The sequence below is a fragment of the Schistosoma haematobium genome, chromosome 4 (assembly GCF_000699445.3).
Source record: "Schistosoma haematobium chromosome 4, whole genome shotgun sequence".
NCBI classification, from domain to species: domain Eukaryota; kingdom Metazoa; phylum Platyhelminthes; class Trematoda; order Strigeidida; family Schistosomatidae; genus Schistosoma; species Schistosoma haematobium.
Window position 1 is genome coordinate 18,271,224 of NC_067199.1, and position 21,442 is coordinate 18,292,665.

General features: G+C 34.4%; 1 protein-coding gene across 4 annotated transcripts in view; it reads left to right on the top strand.

The window, feature by feature from the left end:
• The window catches only part of LIMA1_5 (LIM domain and actin-binding protein 1), a 69,204-nt gene that overhangs the window by 38,056 nt on the left and 9,706 nt on the right, over positions 1-21,442 (top strand). For 3 of the 4 annotated variants that reach the window (XM_051215866.1, XM_051215869.1, XM_051215867.1), the window contains 2 exons: positions 16,731-16,858; positions 19,893-20,024. In XM_051215866.1, coding sequence (XP_051066408.1) covers positions 16,731-16,858; positions 19,893-20,024 — 260 coding nt within the window. Of the gene's footprint in view, positions 1-16,730; positions 16,864-19,892; positions 20,025-21,442 lie in introns of those variants that run through there. The other variant, XM_051215868.1, reaches the window with a different exon arrangement.

A 21,442-nucleotide genomic window follows, 5' to 3' on the forward strand; every position in this document is an offset into this window, starting at 1 on the left:
TTACAAATACTCAAATGTTTTGTCATTTCTTATCAATCATGCCTAGTTTCATCTTATTTCAGTATAAATACTATCTAGGTTTTCAGGATTTAACAAAGTCTAGACTGGACTAACCAGTCCAGTGAACAATTGTTTTTTTCAGTTTTACCACAAAATTAGTTCATCTTTGCATAAAAATTCCTACTTGTCCTATTTAAAAATACATAACACTGAGGCTTTTTTCTTTTTTGTACAAATAATTGGTCTCGAAATGTATTGATTTTGTATATACCTACGTTAGTTTATGCATATGTGACTCACCCTACATCTCATCGATATTATTAGATTTGAGACTGATCTCATCGATTTTTCTCTCTTAATTGTTATAGTAAGTTTGTAGTCCACCTCTATCCCTATTGTTTTCTCTTGTTTAGTGTATTTGAGTTTATACATATCAACCAATCGACTAGTAGAGGTTACTTTGCATACATTCTTTTTGTCTGCCTTAAATCGTACCAATCGCATATTTTATCCTTGTTATAACTCTAACTAGACAAAAGACACATATATTTCCTACACGACTTGAACATTTTCTGTAGTTGGCCAAGGGAATGGAAATGAGGTCAGAGAAAATGTTGGTATTGTGAGTTGATTAGTGGATGCAGTCACCCTCTTATTGTATTGTTTATGTATCGAATCTGTTATGCCTACGTACTCTAGGGTATAAAGATAATAACTTGAGTCATGTTATGTCATCAAGCTTGTATATTTTCGAATACTTCACTTTACAGTAGTAATTATTTGTACTTATATTAGTTATTGATTTACAAGTCAATTATTATTTATTCTCGGTCTCTATAATTATTCACTAACTTCCTGGGTTTTTTTTGTTCCTGAACAAACAAATAAAATGTTTGACCTTATAAATAGGATCGAATCCCAACTCATGTTTATAGCTGAATTTTGACCCTTAGTTATCATTATTTATGTATGTATTGTGTTTATGTGTGTAGATTGTTAGTATTTTATCTTACATGACTTAATAGCGTATTTCTCACATGGTAAGTAGTCTCGAGGTTATGCGTTGTGTACTGTCGATCACTTCACTTATCTTGGAGGTCTCATCAAACCTGGGTTGGTGTCTGACGAAATCTCGGTCCACTCTCCCCATTCTTGTTCAACTTTGTGGTCGACGTACTTTTAGAGATAACACTCTCCTCATCTAAATTTCCAGGGGTTGAACTTGTACCGGGAGGTTCACTTGTTGACTTAGAATATGCAGATGACATAGTTTTATTTGGTGAAGACGCTGACAAAATGCAGAGTCTTCTGACCACTCTATGCAACAATGCAAACATGTTCGGGATGCGATTCTCCCCCTCGAAATGCAAAATGTTGCTTCAGGATTGGGTTGCATCGACACCCGAACTAGTGATAGGGAGTGAAGTAGTTGAGAGTGTTGACCGCTTCACTTATTTTGGAAGTCTCATCATCCCTTGTGGTCTAGTGTGTGACGAAATCTCAGCACGGATACAGAATGCTCGACTAGCTTTTGCCAACGTGCGTCATTTATGGCGTAGGCGAGATATCCGTCTACCAACCAAAGGACGGGTTTACTGCGCAGCAGTTCGTTCCGTCCTACTTTATGGCAGTGAAACATGGCCGGTAAGAGTAGAGGATATCCGTAGGCTACTAGTATTTGATCATAGGTGTCTTCGAAACATTGCTCGTATATCATGGGACCATCGAGTAAGTAACACAGTTGTTAAGAAACGGGTACTAGGTAAGGATGGCAAATCAATTGATGAAGTAGTGAAACTTCATCAGTTGAGATGGCTGGGACACGTGTTACGTATGCCCAACCACCGACTACCTCGACGTGCTATGTTCAGTGGTATAGGAGTAGGTTGGAAGAAAGTTAGGGGCGGCCAGACCAAAACATGGCACAAGTTCATGAAGTCACTGACAATTGGACTGAGTCATGTTAGTAAGTGTAGACTGCCTAGTTGGGGACCGCGAGATGATAGCAACCGATGGTTAGAGACGTTGAGTGACATGGCTCAAAATCGTTTGCAATGGCGCATTTGCATACACTCTTTGTGTTCTCCCAAATTTTGATCTCCTCATTCCTCCTTGTCTCTTGTTTTTCTCTTCCCAAATTTATTTCACTGTATTATACTCTTTAAATAACATCTCCAAACCCTAATCTTCCCGATTACTGCTTATACTCTTATTACCTCTACCACTACGGGATTTGAATCGACCACTGCATTTGTGTGCTAATGTGGTGTGGCAACTCGAACTGATGTACGCACGTACGTACGTACGAAATTCTACGTTGTTACTGACTGACGTAAACTATTCTGACCCTGACAATTTCATCTCTGTACTAAAGCGGTGTGGCAACTCAAACCATTTACTCATGTACCAGTCTCTACGTTGTGCATGACTGACTAAGTTTATAATTTCGCGAACTTTTCCCAATTGAATTGATTAGAATACTGGTTAGTAGATGGGAGATAATACAAAGGCAACTAAATCTATCCGATAAAGTCATTGGTCGCAGTACTAAAACATTGAAAAATGAGTGTTTACTGGCAAAGGTCTATACGCTCATCTTGGAATGCCATATGGTAAAATCACTCAGAATAACAAATATGTATTTTTTACTTTACCTACCCCTAAATTCTTAGCCCTCATATTATTCCAAGTTTTTCATTGTTCATCTTTATTGGTTCTTTTTGAATTATGTTCTCAATATCTGGTTTGGTTGTTGTCTGCCATTCACGCTTCTTATTAGTTTCTATCTGACTAATTTTTATTTCTCATTCTGTTAATATGATCTTTGTGGACTTTATCTTGATGCATATTTGTCTTGAATCTTACTATATTAAGTGAGTGAGTGAGTGAGTGAGTGAGTGAGTGAGTGAGTGAGTGAGTGAGTGAGTGAGTGAGTGGTGAGTGAGTGAGTGAGTGAGTGAGTGAGTGAGTGAGTGAGTGAGTGAGTGAGTGAGTGAGTGAGTGAGTGAGTGAGTGAGTGAGTGAGTGAGTGAGTGAGTGAGTGAGTGAGTGAGTGAGTGAGTGAGTGAGAAAGAGAGAGTTTATTACGATACTTCTGTGTTGAGAAAAACTATCCGCGAATTTTTTTGTCTATTCGTCGTTGACTATCTTGTATATTTAGAATCGTGCTGTCATCTGACACCTCATTTTCAGTAGACAACATTCATGGAAATATAACAGATATGTTTATTGGTAATTAGACACACATTTTATTAAGAGGATATAAAGATAAAGAATCGAATTACCTTAAATTTCTTTTCATATATCCATACAATATAAAACATGTCATGTGGATAAATGCCATACCGCAAGTTAGATTGAACGTCTGACGCTTTTATCATGGTTATTACTGAATCTTTGTCGTTTGTATGGAAAACATACCACTGAAGCTTTGGTAAATATCAGAACGAGCATAATAACGTTTTAGTCTAAGCGGTATCAATGATATTTAAATAGTTCACCAATGTGTCATATTTGTAGGTTGTAAAATACTGCCTTGAATGCACGTCTGATATATAACATAGTGAAAACTTCCGTATTAAGCAGCATTTGATAACTTTCAGACTGACTAGTTGGTGGTTGAAGAAGAATTGCTCATCTGTGACAAGGCCGTCAAATGCAGGTTTTCATATTCGGCTACTATGTTTTATTTTTGTGTCCACGTTATAAATCCGGCCGAATTAATTTGTTTTGGTGTTTCTTAGTTCTCCCTATTGAATGGTTTAGTTCCGGAGCTTTCGTTATCAATAACTATTTTTTGTAAAAGTGAATATTTTACTTATTCCACTAATCAATTCGTTCTGATGCCCTTATTTGTGAGTTGTTGTCATCGTAAGTTTCGTCGTGTTCATTTATCTTTTCACTGTCGTTGACCTTCTTGTTTTATTGACTTCTGGCCTTGTGGTTGACTAGTTTTTTTCATGTGGCTTGACAGATTGGGTTTGTTCCAAAGTATTTATTGATTAGGGGTTGATCTGAATGCGAAACTTGCAGAAGTTCCCTGTGATTTTCAGGATTCCCCCGTTCAAGAATTCCAACGTTTTCCCAGTTAATAAATACCCAATAAAATACCCAAAGCATTCCCCCTGGACCAAAAATCCCTATTATTTCCAATTGATTTACAACTTGATCACCATAATCATCCTGATAAAGCTTGTCGGTTAATGAAATTATACTGTCACTATTTACTGATATAATTTTTTTCGGATAATCTATTAACAGAATAATTAGAATAGTTTTCTGGCACTTCAGTATTATTCCTAATTAGAATAGAAACAAATCTCATTGTTGTTTCTTCCATCTGAAATCGTTTTCTTATTTTGTATAACATCCACCTCTCTCCCTCTCCCTGTTTTATTTTATTTTATCACGTTTTAGACTGCATGAAGGTGATCAGTTTTAGCAAATAATTTTTGCTTTTACATGACGAATTGTTTTTAAAAAAATTTATTGATAAAAGTTGTGTTGTTTTCCAACACAAACACACACACACACCACACAGTAAGTTAATTGTAAACACGTGAATCGGAAATCTAAGCGTACCTTGTTGATGTGAATTTCTTATTCTGTTTATTAAAAATCAGTTCTTTTTGTGAAGAAAGGATGAACAATGGTTTGAGCAGAATAAAACAAATTCATTTTGTTGTGTTGGTTTCTCATTAGCTGGTGCTTACCACCTAACACATTTTAAAATCAAGGCTGATCATAAAATTTAACATACGTGATTGTATATCGTTGTAGTGAATCGATGATCCCAATGAAGTCTATAAGATTGAAAGGAAACACAATGTTGCGGATAAATACCGTACGGAAGAGGTTCTAAAACACTAAATTAGTTACTAAGGCTTGTATAGCTAAAACGTCTATCAATTACGTGATAGGGTAGAAAAAACAACTTGACGTATATTGGGAATGACACACATAAAAAATAAAATAAGATTATACATTTGAAAGCAATGAAAGTAATACAATCAAAATAAGTGTCGAAAAAATTATTTGATAGAGTTGTTTTATAATGGTAAGAAAAGATTTAACATTGTTTCTTTTTTGAACACACAACTCGGACATAAGACAAACTATTGTTATGGTTTCAACAAATTTATGAAGACTAAATTTCGATTATCGACTATTCACCGTCAAATATTTCTCTATGTGAACCTAATGTCATGTGTCAAACAGATGTCCTTGGAATTTCTAGAGTATGTTCTTGGAATCGAACATAGGCCTTTCTTTCTTCTCTGTCAATGTGATTACTCTAGCAGACGCATATAAATTTGGTGGTGATGTTAAACGGTTACCTATGAATTTTTGATTACGTAAAAGATGTTTCTTTGTACAAGACAATCATTTTGGCTATAAGATACGCCCTATTGAGTTTAGGTTTTGGTTTCCTGTCTGTTGTCTCCAATCTCATCAGATCAACATGTTCTTCATTACAATCAAGCTAGTGGTTTGAAATTTGTAAGAAAATGTTAATCTTATTGCTATATCCTATGACCCGTCAAATATCCCATGAAAAAATGATCAATTCTCTGACCTTGTCCGTGTGCTAAACCAGTGACGTGTCAAGAAGCACTAGTACTCTCTTGTCTACTCTGAGTCCTTTTAGTCCTCTATATAGTAACCTCTTGCTTAGCCCAGCCCACTCAGTTCATAAAAAATAACAGTCTCCTCTGTGTGAATTGTGAATTTCAGATATACGTAGTTCATTTACAAGCAAACCAGACCTCATCACATCATAAAATGAAAATTAGTATTTATACAAGATCAAGTCAAACGTTATCGTGATTACAGGAGACTGTAACTTATAGATTTGGAATAAATTAGGGTTAGTAAATCGTACATTAGTAGTTATTAGGTCAAATGAAAGCGTGTGATAAAAGGAATACGAATATACATAATCTAGTTATTTAATGATTATCCAATAATAAATGTAATAATAGTCCATAAATAATTCCTAGTACTTAACATTCATTCATTCTTCGTTCGGATATAACACTTATAATTACTGTCCATTGGACATCATGAATTTTTAGTTAGACTATCTTGTTAGTTCATTTTTGTGCGAAATTCTGTCTGATTCTTGTTTACTGAAGAAGGAGGTAGTGTAATTTCTGCACTTGGTAGTTCAAGTAAGAGGAACTTTCATTATCATACTGGACAACAACGCAATTTAGAAAATGCGTTTAATTAAATTTTATGCATTTATGTGTAATTGGAAAGTAATATTTAATCTCATATTTCATGGTTATATTTACCAATTGAATTGTTAAATACTTTTAAAATGTAATATCATACTAATAATCCTGATAAGTTGTAAATATTCAAAATATTTATAAAACCCATTAACACACTAGAGATTCTGTACTAGGAATAGCCGTACTTATTCAACTACCGAATCTGATGTAGGTAGGTGTGATAAGATTTTAGGTTTGGATCCGAGGTAAGTCAAGTGTTTGATGTTAGGTGGTTCTGTGGATACCCTGGACCTAGGTTTCGTGCTCGTTGGCATTCGTCAGTAAGGCAAATATATCTGCAATCTTCTGAACGCTGGTTCTCCATAATGGACTCTAACCCCAGGTTACAGTCTGAGACGATACTGTCAAGCTGTTCAGGTGGCGAATGACCTCTTATAGGGTTGATATATTTACATTGATTGACAGCTACTCAGTAATCATTCAGTGTAAAATTCCCGATGTAACACTTCAGTGATACATAATGATATGTTTTCGTCACTGGTGTTTTATTATGTTCCTAGTGTAATGAATAGTGTGTGTGCGCGCTTATTGTATGTCATCCTTAGCATTATATTTTCCTATTGAGTTAAATTTCAGTATTCGACACTTAATAATAGTCAATTTTATACTAGTTTTATACATCATACTATGATATGCATTAGGTGTAAAATACTAGGACACAATTATATCAATTTTTCTCTTATAGATTTACTCATTTTTAAAGATGAAATATGTACGTAATCATCATTTAAATGCGTGTTAATTAAAACACGAATTTCAGCGAAGGGATCTCTTTTCAATGAATTTATTATCAAGCTGTACAATCGTATATATATGAAAATTTTATTTTTGTAAAAGTACTAATTCCGTGAGGAAATGTGAATACAGTTAATAAAAAGGTTATAATACTAGATTATGTAATACGGATAATAACAGTAACAATGGATTTGGTAAATATAATAAGATGATTAAAATGTTTTTGATATAATAATTAAAGGTCATAGCGGTGTAAAAAATAATAAAGTGGTATGATGAGCGTTCATGAATAAAACAATGAGAATATAAGACATAAGTAAAGGGGAGAATGCAGTAATAATAATAATAATAATAATAATAATAATAATAATAATAATAATAATAATAATAATAATAATTAAGGCCAAGGTAACGATAACAATAAGACGTACTTCTTTTGTACGCATCGTTCTGGTTTGAGCTCGTGGATGGTAACAGCTTCGGCTATTTTTAAAAGTTGGATACGAAGAAATCTGGGTAGATTTGAATGAATCATATAAACAACCTTAGAATTAAATTGTGGATCCGTAGAATGATTACAGTCGATTAGGTGTTCAAGTATAGAACTCCTAACTGCTTTTCTTTCACCCTTGTAGAACCAAGCTGGGATATGTTCTCGTATCCGAGTTGAAAGCGAGCGCAGGCTACGGCCAATGTGCCTTGCTCCACAAGAGCAGGTGAACTGGTAGATGCACATAGAGGTGACTAGTCGCGGAAGCTTATCTTTTTTTGGATACAGAAAATAAGTTCCTACTAGTGAAGGATATTCGCAGTTTTGCCGCGTTAAATGTTCTTCTAATAGTTGTTGTTAGACGATTTTTGATTACGTCAGATGTTCGATCACCTTTAAATTCCAGACTTATATAAAGGTTTTTCTTTGGAACGGAACAACTAGAATTCTTGTCGCGACTACTTCTATTCATATTCTTTTCTGTGGTTCTATAAGAGTGAAAGGAAAGCAGTTAGGAGTTCTATACTTGAACACCTAATCGACTATAACCATTCAACAGATCCACAAATTGACTTTAAGGTTGTTTATATGATTCATTCAAATCTACCCAGATTCCTTCGTATCCAACTTTTAAAAATAGCCGAAGCTGTTACCATCCACGAGCTCAAACCAGAACGATGCGTACAAAAGAAGTACGTCTTATTGTTATCGTTACCTTGGCCTTAATTATTATTATTATTATTATTATTATTATTATTATTATTATTATTATTATTATTATTATTATTATTACTGCATTCTCCCCTTTACTTATGTCTTATATTCTCATTGTTTTATTCATGAACGCTCATCATACCACTTTATTATTTTTTACACCGCTATGACCTTTAATTATTATATCAAAAACATTTTAATCATCTTATTATATTTACCAAATCCATTGTTACTGTTATTATCCGTATTACATAATCTAGTATTATAACCTTTTTATTAACTGTGTTCACATTTCCTCACGGAATTAGTACTTTTACAAAAACATTCGTAGAATATGTCCAAGCCACCGAAGTTGATGTTTCAAGATGGTGACACCAATTAGATTATCGTCTCTGTTCCCGAACACACGATGCCGAACCTCTGCATTACTAATATGGTGTTGCCACTGGATGTCAGCAATCCTTCGGAGACAACGATGATCAAACAAAGAGAGTCGTCTAACATCCTCAACTCGGAGAGGCCAGGTTTAACAAGCATAGAGCAGAACTGCTCTCACCGATGCGTTGTAGATCGCGAAGGCGCTCTGGCTCTCACTATCCGTGCATTGATCTCATCACTCACTCCACCACCAGCACTTATGCAGCTACCTAGATATACAAACTTCTCGACTACTTTTATCTGCTCACCATCCAGGAAGAGTACAGGATTGGAATCCTGCCAGTCTTGTAGAAGTACTTTGCACTTCGAAGGTGCAAAGCACATACCATACCTACGGACACTGATTGCCAACTGATTGAGTGCGGATTGCATGGCTTGGGCATTATCGCACAGTGAGACAATATAATCCGCATACTCAAGATCGAGAAGTCTTTCTCCAGGCAGCAGACCTACACCGCCATTACTTACATCCATCAGAGCTGTTTCCAGAATGTCATCGATGGCAAAGTTGAGGAGGTATGGTGAGATTGGGCAACCCTGTCTAACCCCACTGCTCGAATGGAACAATGGGGAGAGGTGATTGTATGCCCTCACTCTGCCTGAGGTGTCTATATATAGGGCCTTTAGGATGTTAATAAACTTCTCAGCCACACCCTTCTTTAATAGACAATCCCAGAGAACAGTCCTATCCAACGAATCGAAGGCAGCCCTAATGTCAAGAAACACTATGATTGTTGGCCTTTGATAAGAATGGCGATGTTCTAACATTTGGCGGAGGGTGGAGAAATGATCAATACATCCTCGACCGGAACGAAAACCAGCCTGCTTCTCGCGAGTCAATCTCGGGTTTTGAACAACCTACGAAGTATGACGGAAGCCAGTAGCTTGGACGTGTTCTAGAGTAGATGCATCCGTCGACAATTTTCTCTGAAACAACGTGAACTCTTTCTAAAGATAGGGACAATTATCGACTCGTCCCATGACGTTGGTACACTCTCTAGCTCCCAGACGTTTGTAAACAGCGCGGTCAATTCCTTAGTCAGAAAGTCACCACCATCTTTAAAACGAGCCGGAGGTAAGTCATCTGGGTCAGGTGATTTGTAACGCCTCAAGAGTTGGAGTTTCTTACGGACTTTCGCCTCATTTGGTTGATCAGTCCTCACCGGCCAGGACAGTCTGACTGATGTTGCCAGAGCAATAGGCCAGTAGAACTGCCCTTCGAAGAATTCTGCCCATCGTCCAAGACGTCGATGGATGTTGGTGATTGGCATCCCGTCATCCTCACAGATTGTTTCGCTCACACCAGACTTCTTGCTGCCAGTGGCTCGGATGAGTTGGAAGAGCTTCCGGTAGTTACCAGATGCAGCTGCTGCTTCCAGCTCATTAACACGCTCCGACCACCAGGCTTCTCGGTCCTTACGCAAGCTTTGCCCGAATTCATTACGTAACAGCCTTCGTTTGTGGTCAAACTCACGGTTACCCGGAATAGACCGACAGGCTTCGATGAGTTGCAAGGAACCTGAAGAAACCCAGTGCTTAAAAGCGGGACGTTTCGCGAAGCCGCAAGCGGCTTTACTCGCCACTTTGATGACGTCATGAAGTTGCAACCAATGCTCATCTATACTTTTCGGTGGAATGGTAGCTAGCCTAGAAGCTAGCTCGGTTCGATACTTACTTTCCATAGAAGTTGCAACCAACTTGCTGACATCAATCCTTTGGTGGTGGTCACTTCGTTGGCCACTGAAAAGTAGTAAAGTAAGATTGACGCAGACCAGGGCATGATCAGAGTCCAGATAGGTACTCCAAAAGGAGCGGCAGTTTTGTACGCAACCACGCCAGAGGTAGCTGATCGCGACGTGATCAATCTGAGTTCAGGCTTGAGATGCAGAGGGAGGACGCCAGGTGGCACATCGGCGATGACTGTGCCAAAAGTTAGTGCTAGCCAGAAACAGGTTGTGTTCTGTGCATAGTTGCAGTAGACGGTCCCTGTTATCTGTCCTGCGACCAACAAGTCTATATTGGCCACCTGCATAAGTGTGCGAACGTTGAAGGCAGCCAGCTTGAATGGTGCACGTGGTTTCAGAAAAACTGCTTCAGTATTCGTATTTGATGGTAGCATACAATTTTCAACTAGGCAGTGACTCGAGAACGTTTAGGTAGAACCGAGTTTCCACCATAGACGAGCTGCTGTATAAGTCGAAAAATAAGGATACATTAAGTGGGAATAAAAGAGAGTGAGAAAGTGACGTGGTAAATAATAATAATAATGTGAATTGTTTGACTGTAAGTCGAAGCGAGAAAAGAGTTTTCGGTAAATATCATCATTTTCATCATATTTGTGTGGTGGTTGTGATACTGTCCGGGTGCCCAGACCGAAGCAGGTGGTTTTCTTGGGGGGTTACAACCCGAGCCTTTGACCTAAAGGTCTGACCCACAAGGCAGTGGCGCATCGTAAGGAGATGCAGTCCCATGGTAGTCGGTGACCATCGATTGGTTCATACGCCATTGGTTCCCGCAGGATACTGGAGCCCATGTGCACCATTGGTTTGGGATCCGGTTAAAGCGCCGGACATTCGATTTTCGTCCTCTCAATTTCGTAATCGACACCCGTGGTGCGAGAAGGCAGTGAGTAGGACTTTCCTAGCAGACGCTGTATACGCTTGGCCGTGTGAGAGCATTTCTAGAGGAAGGGAGGGCCTATCCCACTCCCGGCCATACCAGGGCATTTGGGGGCTAAAGTGACAACCGCCTCCAGGTTAGCTCGAACCACCAGCGTTTCGGTTAACAGCTGAACGCGCTAACCGGTTGCGCCACGGAGTCGACTTGATTACGACTAATATGGCATACAACTTTGGCACTTAAACGTTTAGAACTTCCTAAGTCGTAAATCGAAAGGTCACACGAAAACAGTATGAACGCTTACTGCAGTAAATATCAATATGTACGGATAAACGGGTGTTTATAGATTTTGATATAGGTTATAAACATCTTTATAATACATCGAATTCGCAAGCCTGAAATTCATACAGTGGTCCAATCATAGCATGCTATGACGACATTTTAGGAATTTTATCGGGCTGTGACCGGATGAAATCTCTTGGGTTACCTTAGAGCCTCTTAAGGCTTCGTTGTACTCTCTGGGAGCCGTTCCGACAGTTAGTACAAATGATGTCCAGAGTACTTGTAGCAAATTTCTGTTATACCACGCCTACGTGAGTAATTGACGAGCACAAAGATTTGGGTGATAGGACATATAGAGAGATTAGAACAATTTATCTGCCAAAGGTTAGGACAAATCACTTCGAAGAGGTTTGCTACATAGTACAAATAGCTCAACTGGACTTACAAGTTTTTTTATTGATGTGACAAACTTTCCTCCCATACGAAATTTGAGCTTGTGTAGTTCGTTAGGTTGTTCAAGAAGACGTCGAAAGTTAACATTTTCACTTGACATATATAACCTGTGTAAGTGGAGAACATGTTTAATTTGCATTTATTTGAGCATTAATTAAACTACTTCATGAGTTGTTTTCATCTGTTAGGTAAATAATGCCAGATACAGCTGATCGATGAGTTAATAACTCTGTGACATTGTAGACACCTGTGTTATTCATACCTATCCATCACCTGCATGGAACTTCATTGTTTAATATGTGGAAACAGCATATCCTGTCAAGATAGAAATTGCATGGCTATTTGTTAGTCTTTGGATGAAGTGACAGAGTCTAAAATACTAGCCTCAATAATTATCGGACGCCTAACAAAGACTCGTGAACTGTAAACACGAAAAATTAAAGCCGATTTCAGACCTGGTCGTGGTTGCATCGATCACATTCACTATTCGTCAGGTTCTACAACAGGCATACTTATCAGCGTCCGACAATAGTGGTCTTTCTTGACTTGAAAGTAGCATTTGACTCTGTAGACCGAGAGGTTCTATGGCATTGAAAGGTATACCTTGTAGTTAATCTCTAACCGAACACCGATAGTCGAGTTAGAGCTTATGGCTAACTGTCATCTGATTTTGCAACCTCATGTGATGTTCGTCAAGGCTGTCAATTATCTCCATTTTTGTTCACTTTCACCATAGACATACTGCTGGAAACAACGTTCACTCGTCTGTATGTTCGGGAATTGATCTCCCACTAGGAGGTCTACTTATCGAATTAGAATACGCAGATGACATAGTCCTGTTTGATGAAGACGCTGATAAAATGCAGAGTATTTTGGTAGCACTGAGTAACAATGCCAGGATGTTTGGGATACGTTTCCCCCCTCTAAATTCAAGTTGTTACTTCAGGACTGGTCTACGTCAACATCTGAACTAAGGATAGGGAGTGAAGTGGTCGAACGCGTCGACAACTTCACTTATCTTGGAAGTCTGATTGTATTGTTCATATTGTATTGGTTATATAAGTACCTTCTACCCATTGTACTATCAATAACATTTTTTCGTTGCAGGGAGAAACTTGTGCTTCATCTGTTATTGATGCAACATCACTTTTTCTCCTATTTCTTAGTAAACTTGTTCTTAACACGTTTTGTATACTTCAGAATATTATCAGCGTTTAAAATTTTTCGTTTTATGTTTGTATCCCAATTAATTTTTTTTTACACAAGATGATTAATTGGTTAGCTCTAACATAACATGACACTTAAATGGAATTTCATCAAATTCTCCATGTAGCATTTAATTTTGCACTTAATGAGAATATCATATTTGTTTGCTTTTTAAGAGTTAGTTTCAAAATGACGTATTTTTATTGTTGGAATTTTAAGAGTGACATTTTAGTAAAAAAAGTGTTCATAATCAATTAGAAGAATCCATTGATCACTTTGATTAGTTGATTTTCAGCCGCATGTTGGGGAAATATTAGATCAATACTATTTCACTTTGTATTATCTTTGAATAACAGTAAGTAACCTGTCTTAATAAATTCAGAAATCCTATATATTTTTTTTCCATAAAATTATTCAACATTTGTAAAATGGTGAACTTTCATATGATCTCACATGAATTGACTAATTATGTAAGAGTTTATCAAAGCTGATTACAATCAGATAATTAAACGAAATTAATCGGTACATTAAAGTATTCATCGCTCAAAGTAACTTCACAATTAATAACAAATATACCAATATGAGAAAGAATCAATTTAACATATGTAGAATAAAATTAAACGTATGTTGTATGAACAAGTAAAGGTTGTATTGTTTGATTTTTGTTGTTGAATATTTAATGACTTACACATTGTGGATACTGTCATCTTTTTACAGTTAATTACTTAACTTCATGTACACGCTGTTTTTTTCAGTTTTCTAACTAAAGTAGTAATTGTTAAACTACAACTTTGTTATACCAGTAAATTTAATTAGTGAAACGGAACAAACCATTTGTAGTTTATTGTCAATAAATGGTTTTGTAATAGCTAATAAAGATAATGATAATAATAATTTATTTGAAGCTCTCAAGTCCAACCTTGGCATTTATACGTACTAAATAAAGATAATTTGAGAATGACTAACTACACATAATGTATTGTCAGTGATTTTTTCTTTTTGCTTCTCTATTTGGTTTTGTTTGTTTGTTTTCAAGTATGTATCTTTTACCTTCCTCTTACTACTCATACTAAATAATATGTATTGCAACGTGTTAATAAATGTGTTTATGATAAATTTAGTTGCAAACTATAGACAGTAAACTGATCTCACCTCCTACTAATTTCATATATTACTAAACTCTTTTGATGTATATAATTTTTGGGTGTTTCTCTCTCTCTCTCTCTCTCTCTCTCTCTCTCTCTCTCTCTCTCTCTCTCTCTCTCTCTCTCTCTCTTGGTATAGATTTATAATTGAATTATCCAGGATAGCTTTAAGTTTTATTTAGTTAAACGTCAGTTGAGGGTTTACAGACATTAAAATTGTTTAATGACATTCTTAAATGAAACAGTTTATTCTGAGTAAGTAACACTTAAGTGATAAGCATTTCACCATACAAACTATAAAGTTAATAATACTTCAGTGTAATCTGACATCATCTGTAATCTCAGGATGTTGGAAAAACTTGCCAACGTTGATATTTTGAAGATTAACCACAAGAAATTACCGAATTAACACATCCAACAGAGTAGGAAGACACCTGAAGGGGACTTCAAAAGAAAACAAACAAAACCTTCAGTGTTTAAAAGTCTCAGCTATTTGGTGAAAACATCTTCATTTCTTCACACAGTCCATGTCAATAATTCAACTGACTGATATGATATACTCGCATGCAGTGCCTTTTCCTTCTTTCACACACATCAGTCAGCATCCATTGCATATGAACATTTGCGACTTTCGGGTGTGTGTAATACACCTTCAAATGTTGGTTTGGTTTGTAATATACTTCAAAAATAACAGATTCTTGCATTGTATTCAGGGCCGTGTGATCAAGCCGTTTGTTGTAAGAGCAGTTGTATTATCTAGTCTGGTTATTAGTTTATTTTTCCTATTTTACCTGTAGGACCAGTGACCTTTATTTCTAGTCTCTCAGTGGCTCTGAATAATCATAGAAGAATTTTGATGCTTGTTGGTACACGGGTTTCCAATCAGATGTGTATAACCGAACGCATTAATTCACTATTGTACTCTGTACATTCACAACTCAAAACTCATAAAATAATATATCTCAGGTAATCTGACCACACAACAACACAAATGAGAAATTACTATGTATGCACAATATTCAGTCATAATCGGTGCAAAGACGAAACAAGACGTAAATAATTAATAAAGAAAAAATTCTGAAACAGTAAGAGATATTACAAAGGATTATTTGTCAAACAAACGCTAACAACTACGATAGTATTAGAATACAATAAAAATAACTAATACTTCCGGAAGCTCAGTCTTTCTCAAATTCTTTTTGACATGATAAAACTATACCATAAAAGCATGTTTTCATAATGTTTTCTGGCTATTGGACATTATTCAAATGTGTTTCTTAACTGTTAACATTTTACCTATCCAATCCATATGATTTTCATGTCAAATGACTGTAGATATTTTTCCTATTTATACTGTTGAATAAAAAAATCCGAAACACTATGCTTTATTGATAAGGCAACTCGTTTATCGAACAGTGAAAGTTTTAATTGATTTCATATAGAGTCGGAAAAATTCATTAAGGTAGGTATTGTGAATAAGTTCATATTATTCCTACAATTGACATCATCTGTCATCTAAAATGTGTAAGTTGATGATCAGGTTTAAGTTAATTAATTACTGTAATATTTTGTTATTCTAAATTTAATTCAAAATATATTTATATTTTTGTTTTACTACACGAATTTTTCTCACTTTGTATTATCATTTTGCCTTCTTACCGAAAAAGAGTGACTTTCGTTTCTTCTCATTCGTATTTACAAACAATTCCATTTTCTTTTCTTCATTTTGTGCAACTTGTCGTGTCTAAATGATTTACTTATGTATGCATAGGAAGAGTGCCCATCACACATCAACATTAACTGAGGAAATATTGAAAACCAGCGAGCACTAATAACAGTTACTTCGTCTTAGTTGTGGTCTCAATAGTGACCACCTATGACCTTACCAGATATCGAACCCATAACCTATAGACCACTAACTTAAGAGTACAAAGTTGCGAACCAGTTTTTCATATTTCTTAATTAATTCACGTGGTCTTCATCTAGTGTAATCATTGATGAGTGTTCCGCACTCGATATGATCATTCATTATCATTAGAACTTCAGTAATCCATGTCGAAGTTAGTTATTAGTGATCATTTGATTGTTATGTAAAAAAATGGAATGTGGAGATCAGTTTAATGTGATATCAGTGTGTATGACGAAATCTTTCTTCATTACATTTCACAACTCCCCCCAATTCACTCAACCAATCTCACTGATTTATTCCGCCTTCATTTTTTTTATTAATGTAATTATTTCTTTGCTTTTTATTGTTGTGCTTAATATCTTTCATACTATAATATTCCCGTTAGTTGTCATTTCTTTCCAATTCTTCCCTCATTTAATTTCATCTCGTTTATTCTTTTGCAGTTCGACAGGAAGTTTCGAAGATAGAACGGGCAACACCAAATGTAACTCAGACATTAGTAGCCAAATTTCAAGAATTAGAATCTGGAAACAATACAACTAGTATACAAAATTCTCTACCACAGAATCAAGTGAATTTGCCTCATTTATTAAAATTATACATTCATGATTAGACCGAATTATTTAATGACTCGTTTGTATTGATATGATCGTACATTTAAAGATTTCTAAAATTGTAAATGCCAGTTATTGGATTCAAGCTCAGTAGTCTTGTTATGATCTCTCTTATTACGACCCAGCTGCTCTTATTGCCCCCATATCAAAACACGGTTGAACAGGAACGTAATTATACTCTATATAAACAATGTTGAATGAAAGTAGGAATCAGAATAAGGAAAACGTTACTATATTTAAAATTTTACACAAGAAGATTCTAGACTCTTTTCCAAGTACTTGCTAGCGCTGATTGGTTAGGAAATAGCCAACCAGTGTGCCCCAAAATTATCCTGCATGGAACACGTTTTAATCCAATCTGTATCCCGCTAACAAGTCTTATAATCCTGCGTTTGATCCCCCATAGGTTCGTGAGTGTGCATTGCTAAGCAGTCCTAAACTATGCTCCCTGATTTTCTGTAGAAGTGTACATAAAGTCACCATATGATTCCTACTCCGGACTCCCTGAGTATGACTGCTTGCAGGTGGTTTTAAAAATACATTGAGTTTCCACTAAGACGCGATTATCAGAAATTTATCGTTTATTTGAACATCTTTTAACTGGATGCTACTAGTAATATAAAAAAATGATTCTTTCTTATAAAATAAATTGAACGTAGTTCAAACGTTCGATTATGTTATACCTACTTACTAAACAGAATACATTTTGTTCACATAATTACAGTCAATTAATGTTTGTTTTTAAAGAAAACTGTAAAATACTTTGCAGGCTCTTAGTTTTATGATCTGATTATAACCATACTATTTGTCACATATGTTAAAGATGGGTGGGGGTGAGATAGGTGGTCAGGAGGAGTGTGTAAAACTAATATTGGAAATAGTTTCTTGACCTAACTGATGAATAAAAGTAAAGAGAATTCAGCGAAGAAAATTCTCTTTTCCACGAAATTCCTTACTTAAGCTTTACATTAGTATTTATAGTTGTTTGATAAATATACGTCTATAGAAGGAAAGCAGGGGTTGCACCATTAAGTGATCCAAGATTTCAAATATCAGTAGGAGATTGTGTTACGATCATTGGGTTCGAGACAAGTAGAGGAGGTGAAGACTAATTTACGGGTCAGAAATATCAGAGGTCATTATCGACTTGAACTAACTGAAGAAAAATGGAAAACGTAAAGGTCACAATAACAGTTCAGTGATAATCATGAAAAATTGTTAGAGTATAATAATAATAATAATAATAATAATAATAATAATAATAATAATAATAATAATAATAATAGCTGATTACGGTTTAAATAATACAAAAGAATAAAAAACCAAGACATATTGGAGAGGGTAATTTGGGTCAAAGAAGAATGAGAAGTTAAACATATCGTTTTTGGACTCGGCATTCGGTCATGGCTGGGTGAATTGTCAACGCTTCATCAGTGAACGGCTTATAAAAGGGAGTGCAAAGCTATCACTAGCCTAATACAGGAGCACCTGGACACGTTTCAGAGGAGTTGTCCTTTAAAGTAATCTACATGGTTAAAATAATCTGATCAAAGCGAGATCCAACTAAAATACTTGCGCACTGCTTAGGCATTGACATCTCACCGACGCAAGATCGAATGCTGAGTCCAAAAACGATACGTTTAACTTATTATTATTATTATTATTATTATTATTATTATTATTATTATTATTATTATTATTATTATTATTATTATTATTATTATTATTATTATTATTATTATTATTATTATTATTATTATTATTATTATTATTATTATTATTATTATTATTATTATTATTATTATTATTATTATTATTATTATTATTATTATTATTATTATTATTATTATTATTATTATTATTATTATTATTATTATTATTATTATTATTATTATTATTATTATTATTATTATTATTATTATTATTATTATTATTATTATTATTATTATTATTATTATTATTATTATTATTATTATTATTATTATTATTATTATTATTATTATTATTATTATTATTATTATTATTATTATTATTATTATTATTATTATTATTATTATTATTATTATTATTATTATTATTATTATTATTATTATTATTATTATTATTATTATTATTATTATTATTATTATTATTATTATTATTATTATTATTATTATTATTATTATTATTATTATTATTATTATTATTATTATTATTATTATTATTATTATTATTATTATTATTATTATTATTATTATTATTATTATTATTATTATTATTATTATTATTATTATTATTATTATTATTATTATTATTATTATTATTATTATTATTATTATTATTATTATTATTATTATTATTATTATTATTATTATTATTATTATTATTATTATTATTATTATTATTATTATTATTATTATTATTATTATTATTATTATTATTATTATTATTGCTCTAACAATTTTTCATAACTATCATTGAACTGTTATTGTGACGTTTACTTATTTCATTTTTTTTCCATATCGTTCAATTCATCGTAAAAATATTATGTATGTATTCAACAGACTCATTTGTCATTCAATAAAGTTTATATTTAAGTTCATATTTAAGAGTGATAGCCCGGTGGGTAAGGTGTTCAATTTTCAGCCACTAAATCTCAGATCTGAATCTACCCATTTGATTTTGGGCAACTAAGTAGCATCGGTAGACCTAAAACTTAGGACATGGATTGAATCCAAATGCATGAATTTGTACCTGATAAATGAATATATTCAAGAAGGAACAACTCTTCTCTCCTTCAGTAAATATATGTAAGTATATTCATATGTCATTTAAAGAAATTAGGTGGACAAAATCACACTTTTGTTAATGTGGAGAATATTGTATGAATCAGCGGGTTTTACTTTTTATCACTGATGATAATTTTTTAAATTCTTTATATTCTTGTTTTTTTTTCAATACTCTTATTTGTGGTCACTTTCAAATGTATGTGGACATGTGTTAATCATGTAGCCACCACGTAGAATCTATTTTAACTCCACTCATACAGGACCAACCAGTGCAAATGGTGATGTTTTTCCATCGTCAGGATGTGCTCGTCAATTAGTAGAACGTTGGAATAAAATGCCTCTGGAAAATCACCAGGTAAACTCGAATTTTCGCCAAAAAAGACCCATTCTGTCTTTATTCTTATTACCAATACTGTTTATTTATAGGTATTGAGTAATCCAAATAACCATAGTCTCTATTCTTTCAACTAAGATGAAGTATAATGGTCAATTTTGTTTGTATGTGTGCGTTTGTATGTTATAGATTTTCCCTCAGGATGTTTTGCTTCTTTCGTTACTTGTTTCTTATTTTCATTTTGACAACAAACTCACATGAAAATTTTAATCTCTGATGTCAACTTTTTGGTTTATTTAATCTATTTGTTAGTATTCAAAGTGCTGAGAGCCGTCGAAAATACATTGCCATCATACTTGAAACTGTTTACCATTGTGAGCTTTTAATTTTGTCAATGGGGTTTGTAGATATTATAGTAATTTAATAGTTTAATTCATGAGCTGATTAAACCCAGACCAGCATGGAAAACCTGAAAACACTGGACGGCCGTTTCGTTCTAGTATGGGACTCTTCAACAGTGCAATCCCACACACGGGGCTCAAACCCAGGACCTTCGGTCTCGCGCTCAAACGCTTAACCTCTAGACCACTGAACCGGCAACCAATGGTGTTAATGTCCCACTTCAACCATTCCACAATGTTGCGCCACCGTTCACCATTGTCTTCAGTGAGTAACTGCGGGATCGTGGATGCGCACTTTTGAAGAGTTCCATACTAGGATGAAACGGTTGTCTAGTGCTTCCAGGTTTTCCATGGTGGTCTAGGTTTAATTTTATATCGACATTAAATGTAGAATTTCCATCTCTTACATTATTCCTCATTTCATGTGTATTGTAACGATTGAAGAGATTAGTGACAGAAATGATATATTTTTAAAGTCCTAATTAGTAGTAAATTACATTTCTGACGTTTTGCAATGTAGTGTAAGCCAGTTGTTCAGAGAATAAAAACAAATAAACGAATCGAATTAACACAGGTTTAATTAGTACAAAGGACACAAAACAGAATTATTTTGGTACAATCAACATTAAAATCGGTTTGATCATGTTAATGTCATGTCATTTCGGTCAAGGTGATTTTTATTGTGTGAGATATTGCTGTGTATAATTGCGTATGGGTGTAAAAATAGTGCATTTGTAATGCTGAACAGTAAGATTATGAATACTCATCTATTTGTCAGTGGTGTGAGATGTTAATTCTATAAATATTTGCGAAGTGATCCATGGTGGATGAATCTTTAGGTCTTCCTTGCTGTTCAGTGCGGTAGGGTTTATCAAAATCTGAAAAGCTTCAGCTACTCGCCTTTCTTTATAATTGGGAAATTCTTTAGATATTATTATTATTGACTTGATGGTTGTTAAAAAAACCAAGTACTGATTGGTTTATCAATTTTCTAAACATACAAGATTATTTTGAGGTTATTTATTATAGCTTAGATGT